Source organism: Corythoichthys intestinalis, chromosome 11, assembly GCF_030265065.1.
Source record: "Corythoichthys intestinalis isolate RoL2023-P3 chromosome 11, ASM3026506v1, whole genome shotgun sequence".
NCBI classification, from domain to species: domain Eukaryota; kingdom Metazoa; phylum Chordata; class Actinopteri; order Syngnathiformes; family Syngnathidae; genus Corythoichthys; species Corythoichthys intestinalis.
The window spans coordinates 53,818,001-53,831,089 of NC_080405.1; the positions used below are offsets into that span (position 1 = coordinate 53,818,001).

Sequence of the window (13,089 nt, forward strand, 5' to 3'; positions counted from 1 at the left end):
CCCTACTAAAAATGTAATTACGCTTGATAACAGACATCACTTGAAAGCTACGTGTTTTTCCCGCGTGTTTCAATTGAATTTCCATTTGTGTCAAGCTACTTTTAAGTTCTAGTTAAGTTTTAAGTTAGTCTAAACCGTAAGTACTGATAGGATTTTGAGTTTTTGCAGTGTTCAAAATAAATGTATGATACCTGCTGTATGGGAGCACATTAGCGACCAGTGCTACTTGGTGTTTTATTCAGCAATGACTACTGAGCTAAAACTGACAGTTAGCTTTATTATGTTTTAATTTTACACCCTCATCACTCTACAGCGCTGTTTTTACAGATTAAATAAAGCCTGTATGTAAGACACGTTAGCCACGCATCGACAGTGATCATAATCAATAGAAACTAGGGTTGTTCCGATCATGTTTTTTTGCTCCCGATCCAATCCCGATCGTTTTAGTTTGAGTATCTGCCGATCCCGATATTTCCCGATCCGATTGCTTTTTTTTTGCTCCCGATTCAAGGCAAGGCAAGCCAAATTTATTTATATAGCACAATTCAACACGAGGCAATTCAAAGTGCTTTACATCACATGAAGATCATAAAAATCACATTTAAATCAATACAACGTAAAAACCAAGACAAAAGATCGCACTTAATCACAGAATAAAAATAAATAAATACAAATAAGACAAAAATAAAAAAACAAAAACTACTACTCCTAATAATAATTGAAATCAGCAATGGAGATAAGCACAAGAGGAATAGAAAGCAGGTAGATTGAAATATATAGACAGTTATGGATATGCAGTGCTAAACAAAAGCGTTTTTAGCCCTGATTTAAAAGAGCTAACTGTTTGAGCATACTTCAGAGGTTTGGGTAACTTGTTCCAGAGGTGAGGAGCAGAGTGGTCCAAGAATTGATCCTTGAGGGACTCCATACGTGAATTTGGTTCGTTCTGACTGATAGTTTCCGATTGACACAAAGAAATTCCTATCATGTAAATAGGATGTGAACCACTGAAGAATAGTGTCAGTAAGCCCTACCCACTGTTCCAATCTGCTGAGTAGTATGTTGTGATCAACCGTGTCAAATGTGGCGCTGAGATCCAATAGTAGCAGAACAGATGATTTGCCTGCATCGGTATTCCGACGAATATCATTTAGGACTTTGATTAGCAATTCAATTCCAATCATTTCCGATAATTTTTCACGATCATATCCATTTTGGCAATGCATTAAGAAAAAAATGAATAAAACTCGGACAAATATATACATTCAATATACAGTACATAAGTACATTTACATTATTAACATTCTTTCTGTGAGAGGGATCCACGGATAGAAAGACTTGTGACTTTGTATATTGTGACTAAATATTGCCATCAAGTGTATTTGTTGAGCTTTCAGTAAATGATACTGTAGCCATGCCCAAATGCATGATGGGAAGTGGAACCATGACTGTGCGTAGTGCTACCAATTGATATATCTTCTCTGCATTGGGAAATAACATAATGTGTTAAGAAAAAAGATCAATTGCTACCTAGTTTCCCCACATTGCTTCCCATGATATTTCTAATCGTAGGGAGAGGGATTGTAAGGCTTTAGCCAATTAAAAGAAGGCTCCAAAGGCTGCCAGAATTCACCCTACTCATTTTGCGCTGCCTTTTATCACTCTATTTAGGTAAAACGGCGCCATTACAGATTGAGCGCGACAATGCGTGAGTGGGTTGTGAAGTGTATGCATTAATTGCATTAAATATTTTAACTTGATACATTTAAAAAAAAAAATTACCGCCGTTATCGGGATAAATCTGATAACCCTACCTTGAGCCTAAACTAAAGACTCTGGATGAGTGTAACATATTATGTGTGTAACGTTAAATACAATTAGAAAACGATTTAATTAAAAAATATAAAGTATATATATTAAAAAAAGGCATGGCCGATATTTTTTTGCCGATTCCGATACTTTGAAAATGACGTGATCGGATCCGATCGATCTGCATCTCTAATTAAAAAATGCAAATTTGAAATATTTCGTCTTCTCGGAGAGTCACCATGTAAACTGCCCCTTAGATGGATTCTTTTGTCGTCTTCCAAAATTACAACTGGGGGCCGGCGCTTTAGGTGTTCATTCACGGCCGATGTGCAGCCAAGCTTGGCACTGAAGAGACAGGAGACAACAGTGTACCCTCCTTTTTTTCGTTGAAATAAGTCAATGTTTTGGCCACCGTGGTGCGTTTTCTTGGCTTTGTGCCACTTTCCCCGCTTGCATACCAAGCGTCTGACATTAAAAAAAATCTCCCGACCCCCCCCTGCTCCTTGAAAAATTTTCTCCTCGGATCTACACAACTCACGTAGGTCACCCTTTTTGACTTCAAAACGGCGAATTTCGCCAAAAGGTGAGAGATTTTCACGCCTGTTGAGCGCAACATTAGAGAACGCTAATGCTAATCGCAACTAGTCGACTACCTTGACACACATTAGCTCCGAACGTCTTCTCCCCAATCTCGCTTTCAGTATCAGAGAAGGTCGCTCGGCAAAGTCGCCGGTCAACTAGCCCCATGATTGGCCACCCGGCGACCTTTTAACCTCTCCGCCTTGGCGGCCCAAGCGAGGGAGTCACGGGGAATTGATTATGAGGCAGGAGCGGAACATTAGCTCTCGGAGAGGTTGCGGAGGGGAAAAGTCCTCGGCCTTCATTCCGATCACGTCGCTGAAGAGCAGTCGTCGGGTTCATTTCACTCACTCGCGCGCACACACACAAGCGTGATTGAAGTGCAGACCATCATGTGATTAACTGCACTGAATATTGTATGACTATTAACTATATGCCCGCAATTCACAAGGCTATAATGAGCATATCATTTTATTATCCGGAATATTTAGCATATCTGGTGGATCGTGAATAAACGAGTGGATTCTCATGTGCCTGCTCTTTGGGAAGGGGCAGCGTCTTTAGTTAATTAGTTAGTTAGTTAGTTGCGATTATGCAAATGACTACTCGTGTTGTTTCCAGATGGTGCACTGTAGGGAATTTCTAGTCATTACTGTCCTTTTGCATTTTAATGGGAGTATTAAAAAAAAAAGAAAAAAAAAAGCTTCCTGGTTGCTATTTACATAAGTAGCGCAGGTGTACTTCGGCATATTCAAGTTGATTTTCATGTTTTGGAATGTTCGCATATTAGTTAGCAGTTAGCTGGGTGCGTGGAGGAAAACTTCTTTAAATCTACAAGTTACAAGCTTTTGTACCAGTGGCGGACAAAATGTGAACAGGTCCCAGGTACGATGGAGGGGGGTGCTAGTGGACAATTATTCACGGGCCCCTTTCTAGAGTCGCCCGTTTTAAAACAATATCGGATGATAGCGATATTGGTTTTGGGTCAATATGCGTAGGATAGTGCTGTCATGTAGGGTTGTTCCGATCATGTTTTTTTGCTCCCGATCCGATCCCGATCATTGTAGTTTGAGTATCTGCCGATCCCGATATTTCCCGATCCGATTGCTTTTTTTGTGTGCTCCCGATTCAATTCCAATCATTCCCGATAATTTTTCCCGATCATATACATTTTGGCAATGCATTAAGAAAAAAATGAATAAAACTCGGACGAGTATATACATTCAACATACAGTACATAAGTCCTGTCTTTGTTTATTACGACAATAAATCCTCAAGATGGTATTTACATTATTAACATTCTTCCTGTGAGAGGGATCCACGGATAGAAAGACTTGTAATTCTTAAAGGATAAATGTGACTTTGTATATTGTGACTAAATATTGCCATCAAGTGTATTTGTTGAGCTTTCAGTAAATGATAATGTAGCCATTTAACTGTTGTGCCCAAATGCATGATGGGAAGTGCACCCATGACTGTGCGTAGTGGTACCAATTGATATATCTTCTCTGCGTTGGGAAATAACATAGGGTGTTAAGAAAAAGATCAATTACTACCTTTCTTCCCCACATTGCTTCCCACGATATTTCTAATCGTAGGGAGAGGGATTGTAGCCAATTAAAAAATGCTCCAAAGACTGCCAAAATTCACTCTACTCATTTTACGCTGCCTTTTAGCTCTATATATAGATAAAATGGCGTCATTACAGATTGAACGCGACAATGCGTGAGTGGGTTGTCCAGCGCATGCATTAACTGCGTTAAATATTTTAACGTGATAAGTTTGTAAAAAAAAATTAATTACCGCCGTTAACGGGATAAATTTGATAACCCTACCTTAAGCCTAAACTAAAGACTCTGGATGAGTGTAACATATTATGTTTGTAACGTTAAATACAATTAGAAAACGATTTAATTAAAAAATATATATGTTAAAAAAAGGCATTGCCGATATTTTTTTGCCGATTCCGATACTTTGAAAATGACGTGATCGGACCCGATCAGTCATCCCGATCGATCAGGACATCTCTACTGTCATGTCCACGTATTACCTGCCTGTGTTTTTGGTGTTTTGACGCCCCCTGCTGGAGCTTAGGTGTAATTGGTTTTGAAATGTTCCAGCACTTTGGGCTGACGTCATCATGCGTCGACGCGAGCTCATTGCGAATAGAGAGAGCTAAATGGACGAGCTAACGTCTGCAACCAGTGTACCGGGGGATTCCCCTTAGGCGCTCATACTAGTCCTTCTAAAAAAATTTGCATGTTGTGATCAAGTTCATTATTTTCTGTAATGTACTGATAAACATTAGACTTTCATATATTTTAGATTCATTACACACAACTGAAGTAGTTCAAGCCTTTTATTGTTTTAATATTGATGATTTTGGCAAAAAAAGTAAAAAAATTAGCATATTTCATCCGACCAATGCAAAAAAAGTGTTTCTCATATAAAAAAAAGTCAACCTTCAATTAATTATATGAGCTATGCACTGAATACTTGGTCTGGAATCCTTTTGCAGAAATGACTACTTCAATGCGGCGTGGCATGGAGGCAATCAGCCTGTGGCACTACTGAGGTGTTATGGAGGCCCAGGATGCTTCGACAGCGGCCTTAACCCTTAGATGCACAAGTTACTGGACCCTCCACTCTTCCATAAGTGGGTCAAAAATGACCCATATTAGAACCAATGTGTTTTTATGCCATTTTGGTGAAGAATAATCGCTTGTATATTAATTAGTATAATATTTAGGGCTACACAAGAATGATTTCATGCTTGAAATATCTTTATGATTCAATTAACATTTTTTTGGGGAAAAAAAAAACAGAACAGCAATAGACTTCATCCTTCCTTGTATTTTATCATCAATGATGAAGAGCTCCCATTCATCTTTTTGGTGAGACAACGGTGCTAAGCCCTTGTGGAGGCACTGACCGATTTCTGAGGATATTGTGGCTCTGTGTTCTGCCCTGGGTGGGAGGTAATTCTCTCTAGTAAGAGCCCTACCAACTAAGGACACAAAAGTGGAATCTTATGAGTCAGATTGATCCTGTTCAGTTTGATTTCCAGGTGGACAACTGCCACTGCCACCTGGACAATAGTCTGGATCCTCATCATCAGAAATTTCGGACACTTGAGTCCAACCCCGTCACTGCCTCTCCATCGTCCAACATCCGTAGGACCATTTCAGCTGTAAATCTAGCACAAATCCGATTTTTTCATGTTTTTCCGACTCGACTGAACTGGAAAAGTCGCATAAAAGTGGAACATTTTCTAATTCAATCCAGGTCTTTTTTGAATGTGGTTAAAATCCACTCCGGGCCACATTTTTCCAGAATGTGGCTGCGGTCCGAACTGTCAAGTCCCCCAAATTGGAATTCATGCAGCAATTAACATCAGCAAAGAGCGAGCGAGACAGTGTGCTACGGTAGAGGTGCAGCTGCGCATTAGCATTAGCGTATAGCTTGAACGCGGCTTTTAGGGAAGGAGCGGGCTTGACAACAGTCATAAAAAAATAAAATGGGTTGAGAATAGGCATGTGCCGGTATGAGATTTTGACGGTACGATAACCGTGGGCAAAAATACCACGGTTTCACGGTATCATGGTATTGCAATTATAGCTCCAAAATGTGTTATTTTGAGATGTATGGGTGAATTTTTTTTTCCATTGAACAGGATTTAAAAAAAAAAAAATCAGAACATTGCAACGTTGCAAATTGGAACATGAATATATTGTTAAAATTATCAATTTAAAAAAAAAAAAATTTTTAATAGAATTAAAATAAATATAACTTATAGACTATACCCACAGGCACAGCTCAAGTTGCTCAAGATTAGAGCAGGAACAAAATAAATTCCATAAAAAAGTAAAAACACTTCTGAATAATTTAAAAAAAAAAATTCTACTGCATGACTTTTTTTTTGAGGGTGGAAAAGCTCAAGTGAAGTTTTGCCATTTTCAGCCACTGTGTCAGCTGTAGTCTACATGTCACGCCTATGTGTTGAAAAACAAAGAATTCATAAGTTCATAAGTTAAAAATGTATAAGTTAGTTTAAAGTGTAAATATTGTTGTGGAAAGGTTTCATCTAAACAAACAAAACAAAAAACAAAAAAACACTGGGAGTGAGACGTCTCCTTGATCCAGCGAACGTGGATTTGTGCTTAGGGCAAGAGCATCTTTTGCAATTAGCGATCTTTGATGCTATCTCCTTTTCCCTTTCATTCAAGCGAATCAAGCTGGTTTTCTCACTCTGCGGCTGTAACATTCGACGAAGTTGCTCCCCCAGCTAAGCCTAGGCTAACATTCGTCTTTGTAAGCTTTTAGTTAGTTTGTATATTGAATTTGAAAGGAAAATGTGTGTTTTGTTTTTGGCGAACTTTTCATGGTGCTAATCTGTTGATGCTACTCACACATGGAAAAATACAATTGCACAACGTTTTAAATGTATTAATTTTGTATATTCCACTTACCATGATCTGAGAGCTCAATAAATTGAAGAAAAGTACGCCTTATGTTTGGATTATTTGTTTTTGGGTTCACTGGCTGTCAAGCCGATAGCGTCACTTTCACACACAGCAACAAACGGGAGGGGCTGAGCGCTGCCGCGCCAAGCCACTTCTGGATGCATTTTTGACACATGAAAAATAGCGAACACCGTACTACGGTCTGACGGAAAATTTTAGTGGTTTTGAAACCGCAACGTTTTCACACCACGGTAAACCGTGAAACCGGTAACCGGCACATGCCTAGTTGAGAATAAGCCTGACAATGCTTGGTTTTCTCTCTGCTCCAATGCGCCTGCGCATGCGGGCCAGTTTGCAGTTTTAGATGGTGGTGGAATTAGGAAGGAGACTGAAGCGGTGCTAATTAGACATTCGGGGTGTGAACTTCCTAACAAGAGGTGTAACCGTACACTAAAATTTGATTTCGGCTTGGTTTTTGAAGTGCTCGGTTTATTTCGGCACACATAAAAAAAAAAAAAAATTAAAAATACTTGAAGTGCTTTAATTTTTAAAAATGAGATGAACATCTACAGTGCCTTGCAAAAGTATTCGGCCCCCTTGAACCTTGCAACCTTTCGCCACATTTCAGGCTTCAAACATAAAGATGTAAAATTTTAATTTTTTTGTCAAGAATCAACAACAAGTGGGACACAATCATGAAGTGGAACAAAATATATTGGATAATTTAAACTTTTTTAACAAATAAAAAACTGAAAAGTGGGGCGTGCAATATTATTCAGCCCCCTTGCGTTAATACTTTGTAGCGCCACCTTTTGCTCCAATTACAGCTGCAAGTCGCTTGGGGTACGTTTCTATCAGTTTTGCACATCGAGAGACTGACATTCTTGCCCATTCTTCCTTGCAAAACAGCTTGAGCTCAGTGAGGTTGGATGGAGAGTGTTTGTGAACGGCAGTCTTCAGCTCTTTCCACAGATTCTCGATTGGATTCAGGTCTGGACTTTGACTTGGCCATTCTAACACCTGGATACGTTTATTTTTGAACCATTCCATTGTAGATTTGGCTTTATGTTTTGGATCATTGTCCTGTTGGAAGATAAATCTCCGTCCCAGTCTCAGGTCTTGTGCAGATACCAACAGGTTTTCTTCCAGAATGTTCCTGTATTTGGCTGCATCCATCTTCCCGTCAATTTTAACCATCTTCCCTGTCCCTGCTGAAGAAAAGCAGGCCCAAACCATGATGCTGCCACCACCATGTTTGACAGTGGGGATGGTGTGTTCAGGGTGATGAGCTGTGTTGCTTTTACGCCAAACATATCGTTTTGCATTGCGGCCAAAAAGTTCAATTTTGGTTTCATCTGACCAGAGCACCTTCTCCCACATGTTTGGTGTGTCTCCCAGGTGGCTTGTGGCAAACTTTAAACGAGGCTTTTTATGGATATCTTTGAGAAATGGCTTTTTTCTTGCCACTCTTCCATAAAGGCCAGATTTGTGCAGTGTAGGACTGATTGTTGTCCTATGGAAAGACTCTCCCACCTCAGCTGTAGATCTCTGCAGTTCATCCAGAGTGATCATGGGCCTCTTGGCTGCATCTCTGATCAGTTTTCTCCTTGTTTGAGAAGAAAGTTTGGAAGGACGGCCGGGTCTTGGTAGATTTGCAGTGGTCTGATGCTCCTTCCATTTCAATATGATGGCTTGCACAGTGCTCCTTGAGATGTTTAAAGCTTGGGAAATCTTTTTGTATTCAAATCCGGCTTTAAACTTCTCCACAACAGTATCTTGGACCTGCCTGGTGTGTTCCTTGGTTTTCATAATGCTCTCTGCACTTTAAACAGAACCCTGAGACTATCACAGAGCAGGTGCATTTATACGGAGACTTGATTACACACAAGTGGATTCTATTTATCACCATCGGTCATTTAGGACAACATTGGATCATTCAGAGATCCTCACTGAACTTCTGGAGCGAGTTTGCTGCACTGAAAGTAAAGGGGCCGAATAATATTGCACGCCCCACTTTTCAGTTTTTTATTTGTTAAAAAAGTTTAAATTATCCAATAAATGTTCCACTTCACGATTGTGTCCCACTTGTCGTTGATTCTTGACAAAAAAATTAAATTTCATATCTTTATGTTTGAAGCCTGAAATGTGGCGAAAGGTTGCATGATTCAAGGGGGCCGAATACTTTTGCAAGGCACTGTATCACCATCAATGGGAGCCAGTGAGTCATATTAGACATAATTCTAGTTGAAAAATGTGGTTTAGTGGAAAATTTTGCTAGCAACCTGTTGATTCCTTTATAAAACAGTGACATCTGATAAAAACGATCTATCGATACTTGGTTTGCTACAAAGTATCGCTATCCATCACCATACTAATATCGCGAAATACCACCATACCGATATATTGTCATTCACGGTATACACCAAACTATCTGGAATTTAAGATGAAGTATGGGGAAAAAAGGGAAAAATTTACCGTGCATCGTCATGTTCGGTAGAGCAGTTGCACACGTATCCTTGCTCCTTGGGCACGCAAACAAGGCCTCGGGTGCACGGCTGGGAGGCGCATGGGTTGTTTTCCCTCTCGCAGCGAGCGCCGTGGAACAGGCCCGAGCACCTGCAGTGCAACTCTGCGCAATGAAAAAGAAAAAAACAAACACATAAAAAAAAAGCGCATAAGAAATGAGAGGAAGAACATGATCTGAAAATTTTAATCAGCAGGAAGGTCAATAACAAGACAACATGGAAACTTCCTGACATTCTGCCATGGTAGAACAACCATAAGTGTGTCGAACACTTGACAGGCCACTTAAGCAACAGGAGAAATTATTGAAATAATTAGGAGTGGTATCATTGACACAGGCATTGAGTAAAATGGTACCATGGATAGAAAGACATGTAGTTCTTGAAAGATAATTGTTAGTACGCGTTATAATAATTTGATATTAAAACCTTTCTTAATGTTTTCGTTTTAATAAAATTTGTAAAATTACAGTGGGGCAAATAAGTATTTAGTCAACCACCAATTGTGCAAGTTCTCCTACTTGAAAAGATTAGAGAGGCCTGTAATTGTCAACATGGGTAAACCTCAACCATGAGCGACAGCATGTGGGGAAAAAAAACAGAATATCACATTGTTTGATTTTTAAAGAATTTATTTCCAAATTAGAGTGGAAAATAAGTATTTGGTCACCTACAAACAAGCAAGATTTCTGGCTGTCAAAGAGGTCTAACTTCTTCTAACGAGACTTCACTCGTTACCTGTATTAATGGCACCTGTTTTAACTCATTATCGGTATAAAAGACACCTGTCCACAATCTCAGTCAGTCACACTCCAAACTCCACTATTGCCAAGACCAAAGAGCTGTCGAAGGACACCAGAGAAAAAAATTGTAGACCTGCACCAGGCTGGGAAGTCTGAATCTGCAATAGGTAAAACGCTTGGTGTAAAGAAATCAACTGTGGGAGCAATTATTAGAAAATGCAAGACATACAAGACCACTGATGATCTCCCTCGATCTGGGGCTCCATGCAAAATCTCACCCCGTGGCGTCAAAATGATAACAAGAACGGTGAGCAAAAATCCCAGAACCATACGGGGGGACCTAGTGAATGATCTACAGAGAGCTGGGACCACAGTAATAAAGGCTACTATCAGTAAAACAATGCGCCGCCAGGGACTCAAATCCTGCACTGCCAGACGTGTCCCCCTGCTGAAGAAAGTACACGTCCAGGCCCGTCTGCGGTTCGCTAGAGAGCATTTGGATGATCCAGAAGAGGACTGGGAGAATGTGTTATGGTCAGATGAAAACAAAATATAACTTTTTGGTAGAAACACAGGTTCTCGTGTTTGGAGGAGAAAGAATACTGAATTGCATCCAAAGAACACCATACCCACTGTGAAGCATGGGGGTGGAAACATCATGCTTTGGGGCTGTTTTTCTGCAAAGGGACCAGGACGACTGATCTGTGTAAAGGAAAGAATGAATGGGGCCATGTATCGAGAGATTTTGAGCGAAAATCTCCTTCCATCAACAAGGGCATTGAAGATGAGACGTGGCTGGGTCTTTCAGCATGACAATGATCCCAAACACACAGCCAGGGCAACAAAGGAATGGCTTCGTAAGAAGCATTTCAAGGTCCTGGAGTGGCCTAGCCAGTCTCCAGATCTCAACCCAATAGAAAATCTGTGGAGGGAGTTGGAAGTCCGTGTTGCCCAACGACATCCCCCAAAACATCACTTCTCTAGAGGAGATCTGCATGGAGGAATGGGCCATAATACCAGCAACAGGGTGTGAAAATCTTGTAAAGAGTTACAGAAAACGTTTGGCTTCCGTTATTGCCAACAAAGGGTACATAACAAAGTATTGAGATGAACTTTTGGTTTGACCAAATATTTATTTTCCACGATGATTTGCAAATAAAATCTTTAAAAATCAAACAATGTGATTTTCTGTTTTTTTTTCACATTCTGTCTCTCATGGTTGAGGTTTACCCATGTTGACAATTACCGGCCTCTCTAATATTTTCAAGTGGGAGAACTTGCACAATTAGTGGTTGACTAAATACTTATTTGCCCAACTGAATATAACTAGTAGGTCATAATTGTTGACGTCGCATGGCGGTGACGTCACATAGGTATGCTGCCACACTTCCACAGTGTCACTCTAACTACATAAATATGTCATTGGTTCTGCCCTTTCAATTTAAACCCGAGTGAGACATTATTGAGAAGGACAGCAAAAGCAAAATGAAGAGGAAAGACGGGATGAGACGAGTAGTGTTCATGTGTCAAGTGTGCTAGTGACAGCTTTCTCCTACTCTAGTGACGAGAGCAGGAGAGTGTTTGATGTCCAAAACTGTTTGCAGATATTCACGGTAAACTATTGTGTTATCCAACTTATTCCAATATTATTAAGGAGATAGTTAGCATCCAGAGCTGCCGTTTGCTTTACATAAGAATTAGGGTATACAGTGAAACACAGCGGTTTGATTATTTTTGTAGATCGCCCGTGCATCACAGCCCATGAAAACATTGACGCAGTTTCTATCAAGACGTCTAATGGCGTCTAATGACGTCTTACATTTTTTTTTTTTTGTCATGTAAAAACAGATGTCCAGATTGTTGATCATCCTGCCGGTGCTCTCAGATATATCAGACTTATCAGGTAACACAGTAGGATGCAGATTTCAGGATACACTAGGAGAAGGCACAACAGGTGAAATCAATGGGCAATTACAGAGACAAGTCACACTAGGAGAAAACCAACACAAAACCTAACATATGCAAAATACAAATAAAACTTACTCAGACTTTGGTCAAACTCTATTTAAACATTTTAGCAACTCGTTTAGCTCAACAAATACACTGGATGGCAATATTTAGTCACAATATACAAACTATGATGCTAGGAACCTACCAACATACAATTGAACATAAGGCACAATGGACCCATACTGAAGAATAAATAGAAATCTACGGCGTCAGTCAAGGGACAAAACATACTCACTGGCTTGATCTCTAATTAAAACTCACCAATGACACCTTGTGGCGTATTTAAATCGCTACCTCACATAGTTAAAGAGTGACAAGTGGAAGTACGGTCAACGTGGCCATTTGACATCACTGCCCTGTGACATCAACAACAACAACGGCGAGCAACTAGTTAATTAAACAGATAATTCAGCCTATATTTGCCTCCATGTCATCTAATTATGAAGGAATAATGTCCGGCCTTGCTGTTAATGACGAGTTTGTTGATCGTGTTATGTTTACGCTTCGTACTACCCTCGATGTCGTCGCTCCCTCCAAATTAAAGTTTGTCAAGCCGAGACGAGCCTCTCCCTGGTATAATGCTGAAACACGCTCTCTTAAACAATCGACACGTAAATTTGAAAGACTTTGGCGCCGTTCCAACACAGAGCACACCCACTCTGCCTGGAAACACAGCTTAGTGACATATAAGCAGGCCTTGCGTACGGCTAAAACCAGATATTACTCATCCTTAATAGAGGAAAACAAAAATAATCCTAGGTTTCTGTTCAGCACTGTAGCAAGGCTGACAAACAGTCACAGCTCAATAGAACCTTATATCCCAACCACCCTTAGCTGTGATGACTTCCTAAAATTTTTTAACAATAAAATCGCAACTATTAGAAATAAAATAAATGAATCACTTCCAGTTATTAGATCTGATAAAGTGCAGACAAAGAATTCGGAATCTCCTATAAACCCCTC

General features: G+C 40.0%; 1 protein-coding gene across 2 annotated transcripts in view; it reads right to left on the minus strand.

The window, feature by feature from the left end:
- fat2 (FAT atypical cadherin 2) overlaps positions 1–13,089 on the minus strand; it is a 309,284-nt gene that overhangs the window by 30,904 nt on the left and 265,291 nt on the right. For both annotated transcript variants that reach the window (XM_057850154.1, XM_057850155.1), the window contains one exon: positions 9,327–9,480. In XM_057850154.1, coding sequence (XP_057706137.1) covers positions 9,327–9,480 — 154 coding nt within the window. The remainder of the gene's footprint in view (positions 1–9,326; positions 9,481–13,089) is intronic.